Consider the following 23,635-nt stretch of genomic DNA (forward strand, 5'->3'; position numbering starts at 1 on the left):
TTTATAAAAATGTTGAATATATATTTTTAAGATGTCGAAATACGTGTTCGGAAATGTTGAAGGTATCTATTATAAAATGTTGAATTAAGTATTTTACAAATATTGATCTAATTTTAAACAAATGTTAAATCTAATATGCTAAAATGTTAAATCTCATACACAATGTTGAATCTTCTAATTTGAATTACTTATCCAGCGCACGGAAGCCCCCTCGGTCCTCGAAGAGCCGCGAGACCTCTCACGTTTTTTTCCTGGTGCGACTCCTCAGTCCTCACACTTGACATTTTGACTTGGGTTCGGATTCTGCTTTCTACTGTACTATTGAAATGAACAAATTCATTTCAATACTACATAAGCCTGCGAGATACTGGCTGTTTTGAAAGTTATTATGTTCACTGATTAGGATCTCCAACTAACTTTCCAGGGAGGTTGGTTGTTCATCGCAAAAAAAAAACGAAGAAAGGTTGGTGTTCACTTTTTTGTGGGATTGTGGCTAAGTTAGCAAACACAGCCGATCCAGCTGGCTTTGCGTACTGCATCCCAGCCTGGCGCCTGCGTTGTTGTCACCGGTTAGCTAATGTTCGGTGCCGATCATACGCTATCCGAAGCTGAAGAGAGGCTGTCAAGTTCGGTAGAGCAAAGGAATACTTGCTGCTCGAGGTTTTACAAACTTGTCTGCAATTTACCCGGGACATCATGAGACCTCACGCGTTCTATAGCTGAAGTTAAACATAGGCTGGAAATCTCCTTTGCTGACGATACGAATGCCATCGATCGAGTTGGTGCTATCTGTTCTTCTTCTCTTTATAGACGGGGGAAAGCTATACCGTGCTCGGCTGTTTCTTGAGCTTCCCACACCCGATTTTTTTCCTCATCCCTTCCAACCCATCTGTAGTGAGATTTGACTCATTTTCTTCATCTCCGGCAAGATTCAACCCCATTTTCTTCATCTCTGACAAGATCCAACTCCATTTGATCCATCTCCGGCGAGCTCCAGTGAGGGAAAGAGGTTAGGGCCTTGGGGGTTCCTGGTGTGAGGGTTTCGGGCCTTGGGGTTCCTGGTGCTGCCGGGCTTAGAGGGAGGACCGGCAGCGGCAGGCCGGACAGGCGGCGGGGGTGGCGAGGCACGGCGGCGGTGGCGCCGCGGGCCCGGGCAGTGGAGGACGGCGGTTGGGCCAGGTGGGGGGCGGGGCACCAAATCGAGAGTGGTTAGCGTGGGGGAAGGAAGCGGTGGCGGATCCGGCGGCGGGAGCCGCCGAAGACGAGTGGAGGAGGGCGGGGCAGGGGTAACGTTGCTTAGGAAGAAGCTTCGTTGCTTCTGTTTTTATTTCGCAGGTGCATCAAGGAAGAAGAACGGAGGAGGAGGAAGAAGCAGCAAGCGTTAGATGAAGATCCGATGGTTGAGGATTTCGAGTGTGTGGGGATGTTAAAATACTCGAGTACATCATAGACATCCTCTTGTAGACGTGTCGTGACAGCACCAAACATTATGTCGAATTCGGCTACATGACACCATGCTATCAGATTTGCTAATTTTCTTCAATGATAATTTGAATTTTATTCGAAGCACGATGGAAAGTTTACAGAACTGGGTTTAAACCAAAAAAACTCCAGAAAAGCAAGGCATTGCTAGTCCTAGCCGTTGGATTAACGTGGAAATAGGCTTCATTCGTCTGATGCTTCTGATCTGCAGCCAGTCAACCCGCGCCGGCGCCGCCGCGCACGCCCCCAATGTTCGAGCACCACCACGCGCGCCCGACCTCGCCGCCCGCAGCCGGCGACCGCTGCTCCGTCCCCTTCGACCCCGTTTCCCTCCCTGGCCTCCTCCACTCCGCCGCCACCTCCTCGCCCGGCGCCGCTGCCCCGGCCGTCTCCGCCCTCCACGCGGCGGGCCTCAAGCTCGGCGCCCTCCCCTCCTCCCTGCCGGCCTCCAACGCCCTCATCTCCGCCTACTCCCATACCGGCTTCCTCCCATCCGCGCTCCGCGCCTTCTACCTCCTCCCCTACCCGTCCAACGCCTCCTACACCACCGTCCTCTCCGCGCTCTCCCGCCACGGCCGTCCCCACGAGGCGCTCTCCCTCTTCGCCGCCTCCGCGTCCGCTGTCGCCCCCGACGCCGAGCTCCTCTCCTGCCTCGTCTCATGCTGCCGCCGCGCGTCAGCCTTCCTCCCCGCGCGCGCGGCGCACGCTTACGGCATCAAGAACGTGGCGGTGCTGGTCTTCTACGCCTCGGCAGGTCCGGCGCTGGTCGCCCTGTATGCGAGGTACGGGAAGGTCGGCGCTGCCCGGAGAGTGTTTGCTTGCATGGACGGTGAGGACGTGGTGTCCTGGAATGCCATGATCGGGGGATTTGCTAGTGCCGGGAGGGACAGTGAGGCGTGGAATTGCTTCCGGGAGATGCGCATGAGAGGTGTTCGAGGGAATGCCCGCACAGCTGTGGCGGTGCTTGGGGCTTCTGATTTGGAGTCCGGCAGGCAGGTCCACGGGAACATGCTGAGGAGCCATGGTGGTGGTTCAAAAACAATTTTGTGGAATGCGCTGATGAGCATGTATTCCCGCGTCGGCTGTGTCAGTGACGCAGAGCATGTGTTCTTGGAGATTGAACGGAAGGATGTTGTGTCATGGAACGTGATGATTGGGGCACTTGCGAAGAACGGATACGGAAGGAGGGCTCTTGAGCTTGTGGACATGATGGTGCAGTGTGGTATGCAGCCAGACTCTGTGACATTCACGGGCGTTCTCATGGCATGCTGCCATTGTGGCTTGGTGGATGAAGGGCTTGCACTATTCCAGCACTTTGTGTCGGTTGCTGGTCTCATCCCAACTATGGAGCAGTGCGCCTGCGTTGTGGATTTGCTTGCGCGTGATGGGAGGTTTGTGGAGGCCTTGGAATTTATTGCTCAAATGCCGATGAAACCAAATGCAATTGTCTGGGGTGCTCTGCTGTCTGCAAGTAGGATGCATCACAATGTGGAATTTGCAAGCATTGCATTTGAGCAGCTGGTTCAGGTGGAGCCTGAGAATGCTGGGAATTTTGTGACGATGTCAAATATTTATGCAAATGCCGGAATGGTAGAGGATGCAAAGAGAGTGAGGATGATGATTGACAGGGTAGAGTTAGCGAAACCTTCTGGACAAAGCTGTGTGGAAGTTGTGTAATAACACCGAAATAAGGTAGACTCCGTGGATTGTTGAGTCGCACATATTTCAAAGAGGGTAGGTTTCAACTACTTATTACTCCCTCCGTTCCAAATTATAAGTCATTCCAACTTTCTTGGAGAGTCAAAGCATCTCAAGTTTGACCAAATTTATATAATAAAATACTAACATTCATGATACCAAATAACTAACATTAATTTCTTTATTAAATATATTTTCATAGTATATCTAGTTGGTGCCATAAACCTTTTGTGATCCTCTCTATAATTTTGGTCAAATATAAAATGGTTTGACCCTCCAAGAAAGTTGGAATGACTTATGAGGAACGGAGGGAGTACTTCACTACCCTCAAATCTTTTGTCATTCTAATTGTCGAAAATTAGCAGAATTTAGTAACCTGTAATACTACCTTTGTTTTCATATTATCAATGGTTGATGGCCTAATGTTAGTTTGTGAGCAAGGATTGCAGCAAGACAAATCAAAGCCTACAGCTCTCGATCTGAAGTCACTCAAAGTGCCTGTATGTTTTGGTGGTAATTCCGTGTGGCCACCGGCAGGTCTGATATTCTACAGCATATATGTAGCAATTTTTACTTACTGTTACAGTTTGTCGTTTTCTCTCGCCTTGGATTGTCTTGCTCATCAATCAACATGTTTATTGAATATGAATATTATCACACATTACCACAACATAGTTTTGATCTCCTGATTGCTTCACAGGAAATGAAGGCAAAATAAAGGTTCTCCAGATGAACGGAAATGTGCTTTTACCTCACTGGGGTTGGTGGAATGAAAACTGGAGTGCAGACTGTCCTTCCCTGCATGTGGTACATAACTCATCTCCCTGGCAGCCATCATCGGCAGAAGTGTTGGTAGTGGAAAAACATCACAAGGAGGCTTCCACAAGATCTTTCACCTTCCAAACTAACATGGTCTACTTGAATATGCTGATGTTGGAGACTTGGAGTATAGTTTGTCTAACAGGGAAAGACTTTCCACTTTGGCATCGACAGGCTTATCATACCTCTATAGATTGCATCTGATCCTTCAACGTAAATGGGCTAAAAAAACTATTGGTAGTTTGGTCCCACATTCTTAATTGCTATTGTCCCTTTACGTGAAACCAATTCTCTTTTCTTTTTCGAGAGTAAGAGCCAATTTATTTCTGGTCAGCGTGATGCAAGGTTTTCTGAGTGGACAGCACTATCCGAAAATTCTGGGTTCTGGCCGTCCAAACTTCCTTACTTCCGTTCCACTGAACGGCTTGTTTGGGCAGTCAGATTGGCTGCAGTTCAAATCTCCAACCATCATCGTGAACGACCAGCAATATAGATAGTACAAACTCAACTGGGCCTGGCCCTTTCAAAGTTTATGTCTTGGAAAATTTAGGTTTGATGAAGTTGATGAGATGAGAGCATCTGGTGACATTGTAGCAGAAAGGCTTTATTTCATGAAAGCAGATCTAATGCAATTTGAAGTGATATGGACATATGGTACCCAACAGAATCTAAAGTTGAATTCAACTTGAAGTATCTCAACACAAGTTGTTGAATTGATGGCATAATGGGCCATCAAAGCACCGCACCAATACACACATTCTGCTTAGATAAAGGCCCAGCCCATGTAGCCATCGCCCGCGAAAAGATAGAACTGCGCGGGAAACATCAGGCCGCCTACCAGTGGTAAAACCGGCTGCGCGCCTCTCCGTCGTTCTACATCTTTGCGGCGGCGGCGGACAGACACGGAAACAGGGATGGCCCCTAGAGGCGGCCGCGCGGCGGCGGCAGCCAGCTCCGGCTCCGAGGACGAGGAAGAGGAGGCGGGGTTCTCCAGGAGTTACTTCCTAGCCAAGGAGAAGGAGCCCTCCTCCGGCAAGAAGCGCGCCCGCGCCGCCGCGGGGAAGCTCTCCGACCTCAACCTCGTCGATGAGCAGGTCTCGTGGCGTCCCACCCCGCATTCCCTGACAGCATCTTCACCCCATCTCTCGCGGCGCGAATCCATGTACCAATTTGGGATCTCCCGACCCTCTGCAGGTGTTGCGTGCATCCCTTTCCGAGATCCCCCCGAAGCACGAGGAAGAGGTGGAGGCTCTCACGAGAAGCTACAAGGACCAGTACCGCAACTGGCTGTTCGAGCTAAGGTTTCTTCCGAAATTCGCTGCACTTGTGCAGTCTTTGACTTTGAGTCGGTTTGGTTAACGATATTGTGGATTGGAGTGAGTAATCGATGCCTTGTTCTGATGTAGGTGCGGTTTTGGTCTCTTGATGTATGGGTTTGGATCTAAGAAGCAGCTGCTCGAGGATTTCGCCTCCACTACGTTGACTGATTTTACTGTAATTGTAATCAATGGCTATCTTCCATCCATTAACTTGAAGCAGGTATGACCTTGTCTGCCCAATATTGATCTCCAAGTATTGGTTGCACTATCCTGCTGCTGTTCAAATGCTCTGAATCCATTGAGCATGTTCATGAATTGCTTTGAAGTCCAATTCATGTGGAAAAGGCAAACTAAACAGAGAGGTGTCAAGGCATGAATTTATTATGCAAAGTCTTATGCAGGTTTAGCTTCTGTTTTTTGAAGCTCGAATCAGCTTTAACCTTCGTTAGAATATAACTTTGGAAAAATGGAAGGACAGAAAGCCCCTATGTGGCCTGCATTTTCATTTCCTTGACTTCAATTTCTATATTTATATGTCCAGGGCAGGAACACTTAGTGAGTTATATTTGTTTGATTATTCAAATTTAACACCTTGAACATGCACCTGTGATTTGGTCAATTTTGAGTCAGAGTGCTTCCACAGTTCCATTTCATGTACTCCCTCCGTTCCATATTGTATGCTTTTCTAGGTTCATAGATATTATTATGCATCTAGACATATACTATATCTAGGTGCATAGCAAAATTTATGCACTTAGAAAAGCCAAAACGACCTACAATTTGGAATGGAGGGAGTACTACTTTAAACATTTTATTGATTTCTATCTACATGTATGCTTTGAAAAGGACTCACTAGTTCTGCTTAAACTATTACATTTCCAGGTCATAGCAACAATAGCTGAAATGTTCTGGGATCAAACAAAATCTAAGCGCAAACGTCAACCGGGAACGAGGTCCCAGTTATCACAACCTTTTCCTTCACAATCATTCGATGACATCATCTCATTTCTGAAGAGACAGACATCAGATGATGTGGATGATCAGGTGTGCCTTCTTATACACAATATTGATGGACCTGCATTGCGTGATGCTGAATCACAGCAGTGTCTAGCACAAGTTTCTTGCTGCCCACAAGTCCGTGTTGTTGCATCAACAGACCATGTTAATGCCCCTTTGTGTAAGTTTGTTGCACATATTTAGCTTCATCCTTCACTCATCCCTTCATTGTAAAAGATACCCTAAACTTGGATCTATTGTAGTATGGGACAAGAAGATGGTGCACACTCAGTACAAGTGGAGCTGGTACCACGTCCCAACATTTGCACCTTACAAAGTCGAATGTGTTTTCTACCCATTGATCCTTGCTAGTGGTGGTCACGCCCAAACCACAAAAACAGCTCTAGTTGTTCTGCAGAGTCTGACACCTAATGCACAAAGTGTTTTCAGAGTTCTTGCTGAATATCAGTTGGCCAATGAAAAGGAGGAAGGTGAGTTCATTGTACTGTTAGATTCCTGGAAGAGTTGAGATGGTTGTATACTAATACTTCACTGGCTTTGTTTCTCAGGTATGCCTGTCAGTAGCTTGTATACAAAATGCCGTGAGCGCTTTCTTGTAAGCAGTCAAGTGACATTGAACTCCCACCTGACAGAGTTTAAAGATCATGATCTGGTTAAGATCAGAAAGCACTCTGATGGCCAAGATTGCCTCCGGATTCCTCTTGTTTCTGATGCATTGGAGAAATTGCTGCAAGAATTGGCTTGACATCCTGATCTTGGACATTGTTCCATTGGTCAGTTAACTCTGAAGTTTGAGGGTTTTCTGCTGCATGTAACTGAAGAATGTGCTCCCGATCAAAGGAAAACACATCACCTTGGAAAGAACTCAGATGAGCATTTCAGTCTGTAATTGTACATGGATTATCTATTGCCTCTCTTAATTGGCAGCATGTTGCGTGAATCTCTCTGCTACGCTCGGCATTTTTTGTTTCTTTGCCTTGAAAACTTTACCATGAACTGTGATTTGGCCATTGGCAGTTGGCGCTGCCCAATGTATTGGTATATCTATTTGGCACAATGGTACTGAAAGTGATAGACATGGCATGCAGTATGCCAAAAGATCTGCAAATGCAGCTCAAGCAGCAAGTAGACACTGGATTTTCACCATGTAATCGTAGTGATGGCTAGTTCAACTTTAGAAGTTACATTACAGCAAGCAAAATGGTGACAGAAACCACTACGTTTTGGTTTCATCCTTATCATTTTCCCAAGCACTTGAAGTTTGTTTGTTGGCTGTGCTCACGGAGTAAATTTCATTCCTGGCACTGAATAACCAATGCAAAACCATGGGAATGCCCTGCATCATCTGTATTCTCACAATCTTGTGCAAGTCTCAAATTTGTAAGGCCTAATATGTCTGTAAATTTAATCGGTCACAGTTTCACATGAATGGCACAGCCCTGTCTTATCAAGTTTCAGAGTGTCTTACAATGGAGGGCACAGCAAGGCATGCCTTTGCCTTATTCTTTCATGTTTACAATGTTTCTGAGATGTGTTTTTGGAAGGATTTTTTTAAAGCCATATCTGAAATTCTCGTCGGCAGCTGCTGATCAAAATGCTGTTAGGGTTGCTCACAGAAGTGTTGCAGTCTGTGTCTAAGCCTGGCTATCAGTTATCACCACTCTTTGCAGGCAGAGGGGAATGCCAGTCCGTCGTGCCCAGCTGCAGGAAGCTCAAGCGGTGCAGTCATCGGCCGACCATCACCACGGTGGTGCCACAAGATCAGAATCTTCTGCATTGATTCCTGCCCATTTGGTTCCTTCTACAACTATGGAGCCACATGTGTAGTGTAGTGCTAGAGTAACTGGACACAGGGGATGGTGCTGCATGCTAAGGTTTGCCAAATAAGCACAGTTTCCTTCAAGTAAAAGGCGTCCGTTTTCTCTACTTTACTTTCCTAGTCATGTATGACATCTGAATAGTTACATGAGCATGACAGCATTATATTGGGAACAACAGTTCATGCAGTTACTCGGACAACTTACAGGGTACAGAGGATCAAATTGAAAATAGCATTGGTTCTTCCTTTATTGCGTGATACCAGAGTTACATACTTCTGATTGATATGATTACAATTTACAATATAATGCAACATCAAAGTATATACACGGCACATGAGCAGTATATCTAAAGAGACATCTCAGTGACTCAGTGTATGTGAAATGTTACAAGTGAGAAGTAAAAAAGGGTGGATCACTAAAATTTTATCTGTTTTTCATCCTTGAGCCACAGGAGCACCTCCGATAGACCTTCAGTTAAGTTCCTTGGACTGTAACCCAGTTCCGTCTTTGCTTTGTCACATGAGTACGACCATTGATGTCTAAGAACATGCACAGTCTGCAACACACATTAAGGACAAAATATTAACCCAAATCCCAAAGCATAACTTATGTGTAGATAATAAACTTAATTGTGTAAAGCAGAAAATAGCGGGCTTACCGGGTAACTGATTAGTGGGAGCTTTCCAGTGATGCGAGAAACAAAAACTGAAATCCAACCATATACTTCAATCAACCAGAGGGGTACATGGAATAGGGGTGCCTTTGTGTTTGTGATGTTAGCAGCCATATTGAAAATTTGCTTGAATGACAGATTTTCTCCAGTGAGGAGATATCGTTCGCCCACTCTGCCCTTCTCCATAGCTGCGATGTGCCCACTGACAACATCATCAACATGGCAGAATGATTCTCTATCATACCCATCTCCTATGTAACCAGGCAAGCGCCCATTAAACCTCTCGATTAACTGCAAGAAACATTAAGGTTCAGGTTGTACTCATGGCTATGTTCATAACAAACTGCAAGTGGATATTCTTGTAATTTATAATTCAAACAATTTCAGAACAAATAACAGATCTTTGACGTATAGTGTGGAAGAAAGTTCGCTTACAATGCGGGAAACAAGGTTTCCAGTTGTAAGTTTTCCAGGGCCATAGATAACTCCTGGGTAGACAATTGTGATCGGCACCCCTTCTGTTGCTGCTTGCAGTGCAATCCTATCTGCAAGAACCTTTGATTTCTCATACTCAGTGCAAAAGGCTTTCTCGGGGTGCATCTGCAATTTAGAACAATTGAACTATGTGACAACTGGCAGATGTAAGCCTTTCTATATACACATGTATGATTAAAGGAGCTTGGTTGGAACTGATCATTAAAAGACAGAATTCAAGAATACGGATTTACCTGTGTCTCATCTGCAACATAACCATCAGTTGGGCCAATTGCAAAGAAGGACGATGTGTAAACTATCTTCTTCACAGTTGGGGTTCTCTTGGCAGCCGTTAACACATTCTCAAGTCCCCTCACGTTAACCTGACCACAGCAGAAAATGTGCATTTCTTATACCAATCTTATTTAATTTGTGTTCCAGTTTCATGCACTGTCTCCTGAATTATTTTCTAACCTTATTTCATATAGGAAACTGTACTAAGATGAGGACTTAGTTAGCATAAGCAATGCTACCATACCAGTGCCTACAGCTTACACAGAAATTAACTTGAGTATGGCACCACAGTGCCAGGAATTGCCAAGAGAACAGTTTGGCGTATCATTGTCGGCTGGCAATAAATGCGCCTTTTATGCTACACGGACTGAAAGGGGCGGAATCTCCCTCCGACAGGAGTTGGTGTGAAATTGCGACCATATCATAATTGAATGAGGAATGGCTCATAGTATATCCGAAATGAACAGCTATCAACAGATTTCGTTACAATTTTGGCTCCTCCCTCGCTCCAGTGGCCCCCCAAAAAAAAAAACTGCGGTGTTCAAATGCTGAACTGAAAAATCAGGCGAGCAGAAGGATTTAGTCTTACCTTGAGGAAAAAGGAGGGATCGGGGAGCCACGGCTCAACGGCGGCGGCGACGTGGAACACGGCGTCGCAGCCGTCGAAGGCGGCGGCGAGGGAGTCCGCGTCGGTGACGTCGCCGTACGCGAGCTCGACGCCGGGGGCCAGGCCGGAGACGTCGCTGGAGCGGCGGACGAGCGCGCGCACGGCGTGCCCCGCGCCGGCCAGCGCGGCGCACAGGCGGCCGCCCAGGTACCCCGTCGCGCCCGTCACCACCACCCTCATGCCGCCGCCGGCAACCGCAGCAGTGCAACGGCAGCCGATTCGATCCAAGCTAGCAGCCTAGCACTGCACACTCTCTCTCTCTCTCTCTCCTGCTCGAGCCTCGAAGCCAACCCAACAAATCGGGGGAAGTCAGCTACGCTAGGGCGAGAAGAATAATGATGCGATTGAAACGAGGAAATTTTTTTAGGGATTTGGTGGGAGATTATCACCATTTTAAACTGGATTCAGAGTTGCTGCTGAGCCTGTCAGTCTTTCTAGTCTAGTCAACTCAACCCACAAGACCACGGCAACTAACGAAAACTTGGGCTGCTGGGCTGGCAAATTTTAATCCTTTGCTGGGTCGGCCCATCTCTGCTCCTCTCCTCCCGGCCTTTCTCTTTTGCTCAAATGAATAAGCCCATTGATTTCCAAAACAACGCACTCCCTGCATACACATTATGAACCAACTATATATGCATTAACCCATGACCTATAGGAAAATGAAACTTAGCCCTTTTAAATGGAGAGATAGTGGTCTTTCGAACAAAAAAAGTCTTTAAAAAAATGGAGAGATAGTGGACAAGACCTACAGGGTAGCTGATAAGTGGGAGCTTCCAAAGCTACCAGAGGGTTAAGTGGAATTTGGGTGCATTCGTGTTTGCAATCTTAGCAGCCAGGGCGAAAATCTGCACGAAAGACACGTTCTCTCCGGTCAGGAGGTATCTTTCGCTCATTCTACCCTTCTCTTCTCCATAGTTGCTATGTGCCCGCTAACCACATCATTAATGGATATGATATGGACAGGAAGAACGACTCTCTGCCATACCCATCTCCTCTGTAACCGGGTCGTTGAACCTATCAATCAACTGCAAGAAGCACCCTTTTTGTTCAGTTTCTGCTCGATTATTTTGTACTCATATACTTTGTTTATGTCAAACGCAAATTCAAAGTTCAAATGATAATTTCTTTGACATGTTCATGGGCAGAAGTTTTAGGTTCTCTTACAACACGAGAAGCAAGATTTCCAGCCGTAAGCACTCCAGGTTGGGCGTTCTCGATTTGGTATCCCGTATGGCCGTATCCGGTCCGGTGCATGCCAATCTCTCCTTCCAGTGTGGAAAATGGTGGCGGCCGAGGGAGGCCAGAGACGTACGTCGTCGCCGTGGGGCACGGACGCGCGCACGTCGTGCCCGGCAACATACCAAAACGTAATTGATAGCAAGGAATAGGGATAGCTCATGAGTGATACTGCAAGATTAGTTGCAATCAACGGGATGCGCCTAGATGTGGAGGTTGGATTGATCAGTGGATCTTGGCCACAACTGATTTGATTGGTAGGGGTTGGACAAACGTAACGCCGGTTTGGCATTGTGGCTAGAAGAATTCTTGGTGATGTTGCTCACTTCTTTATTCATGTCTTCTATACTACGTAGTAGTTCTGTTGGATGACATGATAAAAAAAAAATCAAAATGGATGGACCCAAATAGAAACGGATACAGCTCTAAAATGTGATCAGTTTATCATTCTTCAGCCATAAGAGCGTCTCTGCCAATCCTTCAGTTAAGCTCCTAGGACTATAGCCCAGCTCCTTCTTGGCCTTGTCACATGAGTATGCCCATTGATGTCTGAGACAATCCACTCCCTGCAACGTAGAAATGATGGACCAACTACACTTCAACACAAAAGCATCCTTATGTGATAATAAACTGGAGCATTAAAAATGTAAAATAACAGACATACAGGGTAGCTGATGAGTGGTGGTTTTCCAGTGATGCGAGCAACCAAAACTGAAATCCACCCATAGATTGCAAGCAACCATAGAGGTATGTGGAATTTGGGTGGCTTTGTGTTTGCAATACTCGCAGCCAGATCGAAAATCCGCACGAATGACGCGTTCTCTCCGGTGAGGAGGTATCTTTCTCCAACTCTGCCCTTCTCCATGGCTGCTATGTGGCCGCTTACCACATCGTCGACATGGCTGAACGACTCCCTGTCGTATCCATCTCCTATGTAACCAGGTAGACGCCCATTGAACCTTTCAATCAACTGCAAGATCTTTATCCGTTCAGTTTCTGCCCATGACTGCAATACACATGACTAGAAAGTTCTTGCAATGAAATAAAGGAAAGTTCTCTTACCACGCGGGAGACAAGATTTCCAGATGTAAGCATTCCAGGGCCGTACATAACGCCGGGGTAGACTATGGTGATTGGCACACCCTCTGCTGCTGCCTGCAGGGCAATTTCATCTGCTAGAAACTTTGATTTCTCATACTCTGTACAAAACGCTTTCCCTGGATGAATCTGAGATTTAAAAGCAATTCGACAATGTCACAATTTAAAACAAATGAGGTGTGGCAATATAGACTTTGAACAGAAGCAGAACGCACAGGACAAACCGTAGAGCCAAAATTACGTGGCAATATCAAATTAAAAGTTTGGGGAAAAAGAAAAGAATCATCATGAAACGAGCTTATACTACCTGTTTCTCATCAGCGACATAACCATCGGTTGGGCCAATTGCGAAGTATGACGATGTGTAAACTATCTTCTTCACTGCTGGCGTTCTCTTGACAGCCTTCAACACATTCTCAAGTCCCCCCACGTTGACCTGTCGATTGCAGCAGTAAATGCACATGCCATCTGAAGGCGACTCCCTACGTCCTACGAGTACGTTTTCCAGATGAGAAAATGCACGGGTTTGCCATGCATGTTGATCATATGGCTTGGCTGCTACATGTCGACGTGGGTTGCCTTATAGCCAAATGCTTGTTGGCCATATCAATATTGTTGGATTTGCTATTGAATTGACACTAAGATGACTGACGATGTGACATATATCTTACGGTGTGGAAAATGGAGGCGTCGGGGAGCCACGCCTCGACGGCGGCGGCGGCGTGGAACACGGCGTCGCTTCCCTGGAAGGCGTCGGCGAGCGAGTCCTCGTCGGTGACGTCGCCGTAGACCACCTCGACGGAGGGAGGGAGTGCGGAGGCGTCGACGCCGCGGAGCACGAACGCGCGCACGTCGTGGCCGGCGTCGGCCAGCGCCGCGCACAGGCGGCCGCCCATGAACCCCGTCGCGCCCGTCACCACCACCCTCATGGCCGACCGAGGCAAGCTCGTGTCTCGTAGGCTAGTAGCTAGTGCCGCACCGCACGCAGCCGCCGGCGCCCGGGTTTGATCCAGATCGCAGGACACGGCCACACGGGCACTGCACGCTCCCCTTCTACAAGGGTAACACGCAGCTAGCACGCCAGGTTGAGCTCATTACTCCTGATGCAACCGCCAATCAATAGGGAGCCACACGGAGGCGGCAATTTGTTTACGTATTGTTTTTCATGGAAGGCAGCCTGGCCACGGCCACCCTCATCCTCCTGAATTCCTCGTAGCAGCGGCTGATCCCGACCCGTTGCAATCATGCAAACTAGTACGAGTACTGCAACTAGAAGCGAACCGGCAACTTTGGTTCTTACTCCTAGTATCGTAACGGAAAAACCAGAGTGAAGGTTTCAGATTTTTTTTTAATAGCAAAAGAGTTTTCGTTAGAGCAACATGCTTTACATCATCGCTTACAAATCTTGTTCAGCTTCAAAGCAGTCTACCACATTACAGATTTTAAGCACATGGCTGGAAAAGTTCTAGCGTTGATGATTTCACCCTTTCTACGCTCCCTCTAGAAAACAAGACTGGAACAACCGCTGCCAAAAAGACACCGACCAGAAAATAGCAGTCTCATGGTAGACTGCAAGTCTTTTGCAGCCGTAGATCTTCTGGAAACAAATCTTGTTGGCATCAAAGAATAGTAGGCCGGCAAATTTGTGTTCCGTAGAGGAAATCACAGCTTGGACAAGAGGTTGTTGCGAACAATCGCACGGAAGAAACGAAGACGTACTGTCAACGTCAGCTGGCAAACACATCCAACCTACACACACGAAATTCAGAGAACCAAAGGATAAAGACTACTGACGCGTTGCCACCCATGCACCGTCTATTCGCATCGACCTGACTACCCTGAAACGACAAACTGATACAGTCCACCCCACGTCTCACGAACCCAACCCATTTTATGACTTCTTCGTATATCACATAATCTTCAGCATATCAATTATCCATCCAGAAGGAACTCAAAATTAAACCGGCAAGTGTCCTTTTTTCATATTTCCTTATTAAAAAGAAAATAAAAGGCCAGCCTTTCTCGAAAAAAAAAACGGTTTATACATGTCAGGCTGCTGAACAATTTCCATGGAAGAAGCAAAAACAGCAGGGGATTTCGAATCACAACTTGACGCTGCACTTCCATCCTCTCTGAGACCAGTGCCACATTCATGCTGGTTTTGGATAGTGAGTACCCTATGATATGCCATCCGCAGCAACTTCTTATTAGTTATTAGTTCATGTCTAGAATTTGATCAGCTTATCATTCTTCAGCCACAGGAGCGTCTCCGCCAAACCTTCAGTTAAGCTTCTTGGACTATAGCCCAGCTCCCTCTTTGGCCTTGTCACATGAGTATGCCCATTGGTGCCTAAGATAATGCACCACCTGCAATGCAATGCACAAATTATGGACCAGATATGTATTAACCCAAAAGCATGGTTATGTGCAAATATTGAATTTAAATACTTGAAAAATTGGAGAATTGTGGGCATACAGGATAACTGATAAGTGGCGGTTTCCGGGTGATGCGAGCAACAAAAACTGAAATCCACCCATAGATTTCAAGCAACCAGAGAGGTAAGTGGAATTTGGGTGGCTTTGTGTTGTTTAACATTCGCAGCCAGGTTGAACATCTGCACAAGCGACACATTCTCTCCTGTGAGGAGGTATCTTTCGCCCACTCTGCCCTTCTCCATAGCTGCTATGTGCCCGCTGACGACATCATCGACATGGCTGAAGGACTGCATGCCATACCCATCTCCTATGTGACCAGGTAGACGTCCGTTGAACCTTTCAATCAACTGCAAGAAGCACCCTTTTTGTTAAGGTTCTGCTCATGACAGTTTTATTGGATATTGTACTGGGGGATTATTAGGTTTTCTTACAAGGCGAGAAACAAAATTTACAGTTGTAAGCGCTCCGGCACCGTACATAACGCCTGGGTAGACAAGCGTGATGGGCACCCCCTCTGCAGCTGCCTGCAGTGCAATTCTATCCGCGATAAACTTTGATTTCTCATATTCTGTGCAAAATGCTTTCCCTTGATGCATCTGTGATTCAAAAGCAGTTTAACCATGTCAGAAACTGCAGCACGATCTACTGTTTAAAAGCATTTCTTCACAAGTGTTGCAAATTCAAACGGCATCAGTGTCCGGACTAAGATCCTGTTTGGTTACCATAGACTAAACTTTAGTCCACCCATTTTAGCCCCTTTTAGTCTCTAAAGTACCAAACAGGTGGACTAAAATATGGACTAAATCGTTTAGTTCTCTAGTCCAAGAGAGGTGGACTAAAGTGGACTAAAAGGTCTTGGAAACACCCCTGCCCCTCATTTATTGCCTCCCTCCCGCCCGGCCCCTCCGCCGGCCTCCCTCCCGCCGCGCTCCCGCCAAGCCCCCGCCGCCCCGCCGCCGACCTCCCTCCCGCCGCCTTCCTGCCCGGCCCCCGCCGCTGCCGGCCTCCCTCCCGCTGCGGGAGCCGGCAGCGGCGGACGAGCTCTTTGTAGGTGACCGCATCCGGGCGTTCTACCCGGTGTTCGGCCAGGTGCTGGACGACGACGACGCGGCGCTGGCGCTGAGGTCGAGGGTGCCGCTGGGGCGGCAGTTCCAGCTGGAGCAGGCGCGGACCTCCTCCGTCGCGTCCACGTCCTCCTCCTTGTCTTCATCGTCAGCATCGACGGCGGACGCTGAAGCGGGGCTCAATGGCGCGCCGCCCGACAGCTACTGCCTCTGGGCGCCCGGGTCGTCACCGGTGTCCTTGCCCTCGCGGCCGCCGCGGAAGAGCGAGTCCACAGGCTCCATCACGCGGTGGCGCCGCATCGGGTAGCTCGTCGTCGGCCGCAGCCACAGCGACGGGAAGCAGAAATTCCTCCCTTCAGGCCTTCACCTTCATGAATCTGAGAAGGGAGTTTTCATCTTCAAAACAAGGGTAATATCATCTTTGTTCATCTGTATTAATGAACTTTAGTCTATGGATCCAAACAAGATATGGAATTTAGTCCATGGACTAAAGGAACCAAACAGGGACTAAGACCCTGAGTTGAAAAATGATTGATAAAGGTTGGCTGGGTGTCAGTATCATTTAGGCAAGTTATGCAAGGAAATAAATGCGTATGGGCAGATCAAATGCTTTGAAAATAGGTAATGCCTACAATAGAACCAATAGGTGCAAAAGAGGGCCAAACTAAAATTTCTCATGAGGAAATACTAGCATCAGCAAAATATCGTGGCAATAATATTTAAAATTTTCCAAACGACACAAATGTAAAACAGAATTCAAGAATATGGGATTGTACCTACCTGTGTCTCGTCCGCGACATAACCATCGGCTGGGCCAATCGCAAGGTACGACGACGTGTAAACTATGTTCTTCAACGTTGGCGTTCTCTTGGCAGCCTCCAGCACGTTCTTAAGTCCCCCCACATTGACCTATTGACAGCAGTAAGTGCATGCGTAAATGTACATATTTTGCCTCCCCCCCCCCCCCCCCCCCCCCCCCCCCCCCCAAAAAAAAATGAATCCACTTGTTGAGAAATAAGCGAAGTGTGTTCATGCAGCATGTCTCATCTTGCGGTGTGGAACACGGAGGGGTCGGGCAGCCGTGGAGCGCGGCGACGAGCGACTCGACGTCGGTGACGTCGCCGTAGGCCACCTCGACGGCGGGAGGGAGGCCGGAGCGAGGCGTCGAGGCCGCGGAGCACGAACGCGCGCACGTCGTGCCCGCCGGCGCCGCGCACAGGCGGCCCCCCACGAACCCCGTCGCGCCCGTCACCAACACCTTCATGCCCGGACGGCTAGACTGCACCGCACTGCACACTCTGCTCTGCCATAGTATATGCTCCTGCTGCTCGGGGGCAACCGGCCGGCCAACTTTGATCGAGCTCATCATTTATGGAGAGGGATAGGCGGATAGCGGCTGCATGCATGTGATCCAAGCCGATGCCCACGGGCACGAGCTTTCCATCCGTTCCGAGCTGGTCGCTGTGTGTATCCTCCAACTAACAATCCAACTAACCTCCAAGGCTCCAACAGGAAGTAATTAACCCGAGCATGGGGCGCAGCCTAGCATCCAACCAAGAGGCCACGCCTGCGCGCGGCGGCTGCTCGAACTCGAAAGACTCATGTCTCATCCATGCGAAAATGTGGACCCCAATAATTGTTTCACTAAATTTTTTAATGATAATTCCACTAACTTCCACTCGTATACCTTCCATTTTTCGCACAATTAGAAAATCGGAAAATTCCTTTTTATAAAAAAAAACAAAAAAAACACGAGTATACAGTCTTTTCTCTCGTTGTTCTTTTCTTTTGAGGTGAATTTTTTTTTCTTTTGAGAGCATTTCTTTTTTTTTTACCGCACCGGGTTGGAGATTTATTTAAAGGATGATAGTAATTTTACATGGAGCCCCGCACCCCTCAAAGAAAAACAAATTAAAGGCACCTCTAATGGTTGAGAGCATTTCTTGAGAAGCAGGAGCAAGTATCTGGCCGGACGTGTCTCTGTACGGGCCGGCAAAACATTCTTCCTCCTTTTCCTATACCGGCCCATGTTTGCTGATACTATTTTCCCAGCAATTTTCCCGAGGAAGAAGACGACAAGACATTTCCCGTTTCTCCCATACCGCGGCCACACCCGCCTCCCGAGTTTTACCGTTTTACCCTCGGCGTCTCCAACGGTCAATTCCACTCGTCTCCTTCAAAACCCGCTCGCCGTCCTCCGTTCCCCTCCCCTTAAACCCTCCCAAAAGCCCACTCCCGTGGCCGTGCGGCTCCAATCCTCTCTCCTCCACGTACGGCGCACCTGGCTTGGCCAGTGGCCACTTCATTGAAGAGGAGAGATCGAGAGAGATGGCGGAGGTCGCGAAGCAGGGGATGTCGCCGTACGAGGCGGCGCGGGAGCGGACGGTGCTGGAGAACAAGCGCAAGATGGAGGCGCTCAATCTGCGGCACCTCTCCGCCGCCATCAAGGAGGCCCCCAAGACCCCTTCTCCCATGGTGATGATGCCTGCCACACCCGCGGGCCGCGGCCTCCTTTGTTTGTCCCGGCAATCTATGCGAAGCCGTTTCTCTGACCCTTTGTTTTGCTTTCGGTTGAGCAGAAGCAGAAGAGGCGCAGGATCGTCGAGCACGCAGTCGTGGTTCCCTCGCCGCCGAGGAGGTCCCGCCGGGTTGCCAACCTCCCTGCGGTCAAGTACTCAGAGGTATCTGCTTTTCCCCCTAATTTTGACATGCTCTGTTTTCTTTCCTAGCTCAAATAAGTGGACCTGTTTGTCTATTTTTAGTAATTTCCGTACGTGTTTGTGTGGCTGCTCAACATGTTAGTTTCTTATGTCGAGCTCAAGGCTGCCCATTTTTTCCATGTGAAACAGGGCAAACCTTTAGTTTGCCCAGCTCTTAAATTGCAACACTGTGTATATCAACCCATGTAGTGTAGAACAATCTGTCCACATTCGATCTGTTCACTGTACTCGTCATATTTTGGTAAATGCAACTAAAATTTAGAAGATTTTTTTATGGCACAATAGATTTGTTCACAATCTTTTTGAAAAATATTTGTTTACAAATGGTTCTTCTTCCAAGAAGAACCCTGTAATTTAACATGGCAAAATAAAGAACATGTTACATCGTCCCATTTTGCCTAGCGTTCATGTCATTATCAACGCGAATCCATATGCTTTTACTGACAGGTAATATTTGACAACAGATAGCACCACACACTGCAGACAGAATGACAAGGTATGTGAATCTTTGCTAGCATGACCATAGGAGCTATAAACATGATGTTCTACTGTTAAGTAACAATCTTGTTCTTCCATGTCTTCCATAGGTCTCCTAGAAAACCAGCTGACCTCATCTACTTGGCAAGCCGTGGATCCATTTCCATGAAAGCTAGGATGGAGGCAGCAACAAAGGCCGAGGAGCTGGAATCGCAACTTGACCCTGAAATCCCATCCTTTGTGAAGGCAATGCTGCATTCACATGTGGTTCGAGGTTTTTGGCTGGTGAGTACTCAGTGCTATACTGTTTGCTCTCCCCATTGACTTCTTAGCTCATGTCCTATGCACTAATTTTTCTGTACGACATGATTGAAAGGGTCTCCCGAGCCATTTTTGTGACACTTACATGCCAAAGCAAGACTCCATTGTCACCTTGGTGGATGAGAAAGATGAAGAGTTTGACACCAACTACCTTGCCTACAAGAAGGGGCTAAGTGGGGGCTGGGCTGGTTTTGCTATAAGCCATGGCTTACAGGATGGAGATGCAGCTGTTTTCCAGTTGATTAAGCCCACGACCTTCAAGGTACAATATACTTTCGACACAATACTGAATTATGTGGAGCTCAAAGCATGGTTTTTTCTGAATAATGTTCAATGCTGAATTTCTCTCCCAGGTGCATATAATCCGAGCAGCTTCTGGTGATGGCAGTGAGGAAGACGAGTGACTGCATCAACGACAAATATACTAAGTACTAACTTATCAGGAGGTGGAAAGTGGGATTTTGGGTATGTTTTGGGCCTTCTATCTATCAGGAATTCAGGATTGGCTTAGTTACGTATTTTGTTTGTATGTCTGTCGGTACTCCTAAGTTGCAGAAATCATAACCTGCAATGAGCTAATTTCTTGTTGCCGCATGTTCCTGTCCTAATGTTAGTTTCAGAATATGCACGTTTTGTGACTTTTAGATAGATTAAGGAACGATTCTTGCAGCTAGCACCTGTCCCTAAATTGATGCTTTCTGATGCAACATGCCAACATCCAAGCCTCCAACCAACTGGAAGTAATTAACTCGAGCATGGGAATTGGGATGCAACCAAAACTCCAAGAGCCTGCTCTAAAGAAGACTGTCCATGCGAAAACGTGACACCTAGCTAGTACATTTCCAATTGTTTCTCATGGAAGGGAGCCTATTCAGACCCTTTTGACCCCAAACCCCACGATGCAGCTTGTCTTAATTTCACACAATCCAATAATTAACCCTCCACCAGATTTTACAGATTGGGGAAGCCATGCACCATTTCATTAAGGAACTGAGATCCCCGGGCCGAATTGGCGCGCGAGAAGCCATCATCAGTCTAACGTTCTATGAAGGGGTCGTTTCTAGAGTAGGCACCCTCCATCCAAAACCTAAAGGGCAAGTCCCTCTCGAGCACGAAGGGAAACTGAGCACATCTTGAGGCCCTGTTCTCAATATCAAGCCACCTGCATTGGTCTAATGGTCTTCAAGCCATCTTGGCGTGCAGCACCATGGGGCGACACAGAACTTCATGACCTCGAGGATCCTGGCTCTCTTGACAAAGAACTTGGCAAAATCCACATGTGCCTTCTGTCCTGAATACGATTGCAGCACGATGGTCTTGACGCTGTGGTCAAGACGCTCGACAGGCGCAGATGGGTCGCAGTGCACATCCTTCAGACTCCCCGTCCATTTGTTCCTAACGAACTAAAAATAACACCAACATATATATTATACAAGCTAGCAGTGGGTGGTGAATTAAGAGTAAAATAGAAACTGCAAAATTAGAAAATAATAATCCTACATTCGAAAAGGTTCAAGGACTACCGGTGCATTTTACTCATGAATTAAATCTGACAGTAAAAAATGGCTTGCAAGAGGAAGGTACCTTGATCTTAAGCTTCTCCAAGCAAGGAAAACTTCTTAAATAGGCTATGACAATCTTCAACTTTGGCAACTTAGGCATCTGTAATGCCAAGATCTTGACAGTGGAGAACTGCTCCATCAAGCTAACAGGAACCTCTGTATCCAAAACGTTCATATAAATAGTGAAATTCAGCTATCCCAAAAGGAGAGTATTACTTGTGGGAAAAACATGTACGTTTTCTTTAGCCTGTTATATGCACTGATGTGTTGGGCGTAGTATTTTCACATTTTTGTCTATGCTTATAATTCCAATGAAAATCTAATAAATCGATTGACAACAGGGACATATAATTTCTTCCAATGAAAATCTAATAAATCGAGAGGGAGCCTTGACAACGGGTACTTTGTCCATATGAAGAAGTGGTGCGCCTAACATGACATCCAGGCGCGGACAAGGAAATAAAAACAGCTGCATCCTACTCCTTTTTCCTTCTACTGTAGTTGCAGTACCGATACCATTTCTAATCCAAAATGAATCAAGCTGTTGGTCACTTTCTCTCTACCTTGTGTGAATAAACATGCTGGAATGAAATGAGGAATTTGGATTTTTGCCATCGCAAATGTTGGACTTCGCAAATTTATCACCGCAAACGTTGGCTTCGCAAATTTACCACTTGAATCGTCGACAACTTAATTTCTTTATCATTTTCCCTATTTTACAGTTTTTATCTCCTTTTTCCAATTTTCAAGCATGTGAAAGGACTACAATGCCCTTGGTTCTCAACCTTATCTGATCAGCCCCGTTCAGGCCATCCTGACCATGCGATCGAGGAGCCCGACGCTTCTTTCCGATGCCGGCAGCCAGGCCAGCGTCCCAATTATTCCACGCGCCGGCGCCGGGCCGACATCGCCGGCCGTCAGTCCTAACACCGCCACCACCACCACCTATCTTTCCCATGCCGCCGTTGCCGGGCGTGCTCAGCCGCTGCCGCCAGTTCCAGCGAGACATGAGGCATCACTCGTGGCGGAGCACGAACTGCATGTGAGGATGAGTCAAAATCCCATGGATTGGGATCCATGCCGCTGGCCTGGATCGTGCTAACATAATGTATGTGAGGAAGGAAGTATATTTTCTCTGCCCCAGTAGCTCATGTACTAATTTTTCTGTATGGCATGATCGAAATTCGAAAGGATCTCCCGAGCCATTTCTGTAGGCCTGCCACTGGTTACCTCTCCTCAAATCCACAGTCACTGGGTATCGTACCCTTTCCCTAAATCCATACCCACTTCAAATGGAAAAGGTACGGGTAGAAAATTATATACCGATTAGAAATGGGGAGGGTAGGGTATGGAGAGGGTACAATTAATTAATTGGATATGTATATACATGTAGCATAAAGTTAGGGGGTGTTTGGATAGCAGGTGCTAAATTTTAGCACCTGTCACATCGGATGTTTGAACACTAATTAGGAGTATTAAACATAGCCTAATTACAAAACTAATTGCACAACCCCGGGCTAAATCACAAGACGAATCTATTAAGCCTAATTAATCCATCATTAGCGAATGGTTACTGTAGCACCACATTGTCAAATCATGGACTAATTAGGCTTAATAGATTTGTCTCGCGATTTAGCCTAGTGGATTTAGGCGTGAACAAGGATGATTTTGCCCGTACTCTTCCTAGTGGCAGACCTAGTGTGATTTGTGAATGACCCATACATCAACGACGTGAAAAGCAGAGATGAGATCAGCACAAAGTTATTTGAATGCTAGATGATAGTGATTATCCTAAATAATTAGTGATTAGTCTAAATAATTATACGTTTAGTAAGTAGCAAAATTGGTTACATGGATCGGGGGCATGGCCCCTCCCAGCCCCTTGGCTCCACTCCTGAGCCCGATGTGCTGACTCTCGGGGTTAATATTTTCGCCGGAGTCCGAACCACAGCACGCGCATGACTTCGCTTTCATGTCAGGTACATCAATGGCCACGCCGCATGTAAGCCGGATTGTGGCCCTTTCGAAGAGGGCTCATCCGACTTGAAGTCCGGTTGTAATCAGGTAGGTACTACTAATATTAGATCGATCAGCATCAACCATGAATGAATTAATCTCCTCCCCTTATTGCTTAATTAATTATTCCATCTCGATCCATCGGCTCAACGCTGATAGCTACTGCCGACTTTAATGACAACGGTAGGCAGCGCGTCCTGGATGAGCACCGAAGGACGGAGCACCCGACTCGCCTCTACGCGGACGGGCATGGGCACGTCAACATGACTAGGGTCATGGATCTCGTTGGTTGTTCGACCTTGACGATGCACAGTACACATGATGATACTTGTGCACCAGCCTCGGCAAGGAGGCAATGCGGGCCATTTCCCAAACACGATCGCCAAGTCCTCCTATTTCCAATCTTTGACCCAAGAACAACTCAATTAACCCAGCGTCGTCA

At 47.2% G+C, this 23,635-nt stretch overlaps 4 protein-coding genes and 1 pseudogene across 11 annotated transcripts; 2 read left to right on the forward strand and 3 right to left on the reverse strand.

The window, feature by feature from the left end:
- The first annotated feature begins 1,658 nt into the window (after positions 1-1,658).
- LOC117838559 (origin of replication complex subunit 2) lies at positions 1,659-7,392 on the forward strand. 8 transcript variants are annotated; one of them, XM_034718633.2, is made up of 7 exons: positions 3,159-3,717; positions 3,881-5,093; positions 5,194-5,300; positions 5,406-5,538; positions 6,201-6,495; positions 6,578-6,805; positions 6,884-7,392. In XM_034718633.2, the coding sequence occupies exons 2-7, from the start codon at positions 4,914-4,916 to the stop codon at positions 7,078-7,080; spliced, it is 1,140 nt and encodes a 379-aa protein (XP_034574524.1). In that variant the 5' UTR covers positions 3,159-3,717; positions 3,881-4,913; the 3' UTR covers positions 7,081-7,392. The 8 variants fall into 8 exon arrangements, 1 of the variants encoding a protein (XP_034574524.1); XR_011897068.1 differs by lacking the exons at positions 5,194-5,300; positions 5,406-5,538; positions 6,201-6,495; positions 6,578-6,805; positions 6,884-7,392 and having other exon boundaries at positions 1,659-3,174; positions 3,622-3,717; positions 3,881-4,283; XR_011897069.1 differs by lacking the exons at positions 5,194-5,300; positions 5,406-5,538; positions 6,201-6,495; positions 6,578-6,805; positions 6,884-7,392 and having other exon boundaries at positions 1,659-3,174; positions 3,630-3,717; positions 3,881-4,283.
- A 985-nt stretch (positions 7,393-8,377) lies between these two features.
- On the reverse strand, positions 8,378-10,670 carry LOC117838560 (uncharacterized). The gene is made up of 5 exons (XM_034718634.2): positions 10,186-10,670; positions 9,557-9,685; positions 9,264-9,428; positions 8,814-9,119; positions 8,378-8,711 (listed from the first exon to the last, which is right to left on the reverse strand). Exons 1-5 carry the CDS (start codon positions 10,441-10,443, stop codon positions 8,571-8,573), a joined length of 999 nt encoding a protein of 332 aa, XP_034574525.1. The 5' UTR covers positions 10,444-10,670; the 3' UTR covers positions 8,378-8,570.
- A 1,135-nt stretch (positions 10,671-11,805) lies between these two features.
- On the reverse strand, positions 11,806-13,783 carry LOC117838561 (uncharacterized). Its single transcript, XM_034718635.2, has 5 exons — positions 13,269-13,783; positions 12,905-13,033; positions 12,562-12,726; positions 12,164-12,469; positions 11,806-12,065 (listed from the first exon to the last, which is right to left on the reverse strand). Exons 1-5 carry the CDS (start codon positions 13,524-13,526, stop codon positions 11,925-11,927), a joined length of 999 nt encoding a protein of 332 aa, XP_034574526.1. The 5' UTR covers positions 13,527-13,783; the 3' UTR covers positions 11,806-11,924.
- Positions 13,784-14,504: 721 nt separating this feature from the next.
- LOC117836415 (uncharacterized) lies at positions 14,505-17,520 on the reverse strand (annotated as a pseudogene).
- A 775-nt stretch (positions 17,521-18,295) lies between these two features.
- Positions 18,296-20,288, forward strand: LOC117836413 (B3 domain-containing protein Os03g0184500). The gene is made up of 6 exons (XM_034715838.2): positions 18,296-18,572; positions 18,677-18,778; positions 19,282-19,313; positions 19,405-19,579; positions 19,671-19,877; positions 19,969-20,288. The coding sequence occupies exons 1-6, from the start codon at positions 18,426-18,428 to the stop codon at positions 20,017-20,019; spliced, it is 714 nt and encodes a 237-aa protein (XP_034571729.1). The 5' UTR covers positions 18,296-18,425; the 3' UTR covers positions 20,020-20,288.
- Positions 20,289-23,635: the final 3,347 nt, after the last annotated feature.

The sequence above is a fragment of the Setaria viridis genome, chromosome 9 (genome assembly GCF_005286985.2).
Source record: "Setaria viridis chromosome 9, Setaria_viridis_v4.0, whole genome shotgun sequence".
NCBI lineage: Eukaryota > Viridiplantae > Streptophyta > Magnoliopsida > Poales > Poaceae > Setaria > Setaria viridis.

Excerpts from the sequence above, each read along its gene's own strand:
- LOC117838559 (XM_034718633.2), top strand. The coding sequence starts at position 4,914 with ATGGCCCCTAGAGGCGGCCGCGCGGCGGCGGCAGCCAGCTCCGGCTCC. Across the intron at positions 5,301-5,405 it reads AACTGGCTGTTCGAGCTAAG|GTGCGGTTTTGGTCTCTTGA; the intron begins GTTTCTTCCGAA and ends GTTCTGATGTAG. Across the intron at positions 6,496-6,577 it reads CCATGTTAATGCCCCTTTGT|TATGGGACAAGAAGATGGTG; the intron begins GTAAGTTTGTTG and ends GATCTATTGTAG.
- LOC117838560 (XM_034718634.2), bottom strand. The coding sequence starts at position 10,443 with ATGAGGGTGGTGGTGACGGGCGCGACGGGGTACCTGGGCGGCCGCCTG. Across the intron at positions 9,686-10,185 it reads ATCCCTCCTTTTTCCTCAAG|GTTAACGTGAGGGGACTTGA; the intron begins GTAAGACTAAAT and ends TGCTGTGGTCAG. Across the intron at positions 9,120-9,263 it reads GAAACCTTGTTTCCCGCATT|TTAATCGAGAGGTTTAATGG; the intron begins GTAAGCGAACTT and ends TGTTTCTTGCAG.
- LOC117838561 (XM_034718635.2), bottom strand. The coding sequence starts at position 13,526 with ATGAGGGTGGTGGTGACGGGCGCGACGGGGTTCATGGGCGGCCGCCTG. Across the intron at positions 12,727-12,904 it reads ATGTCGCTGATGAGAAACAG|ATTCATCCAGGGAAAGCGTT; the intron begins GTAGTATAAGCT and ends TTTAAATCTCAG. Across the intron at positions 12,066-12,163 it reads CACCACTCATCAGCTACCCT|GGAGTGGATTGTCTCAGACA; the intron begins GTATGTCTGTTA and ends TCTACGTTGCAG.
- LOC117836413 (XM_034715838.2), top strand. The coding sequence starts at position 18,426 with ATGGCGGAGGTCGCGAAGCAGGGGATGTCGCCGTACGAGGCGGCGCGG. Across the intron at positions 19,580-19,670 it reads TGGTTCGAGGTTTTTGGCTG|GGTCTCCCGAGCCATTTTTG; the intron begins GTGAGTACTCAG and ends CATGATTGAAAG. Across the intron at positions 19,878-19,968 it reads TTAAGCCCACGACCTTCAAG|GTGCATATAATCCGAGCAGC; the intron begins GTACAATATACT and ends TTTCTCTCCCAG.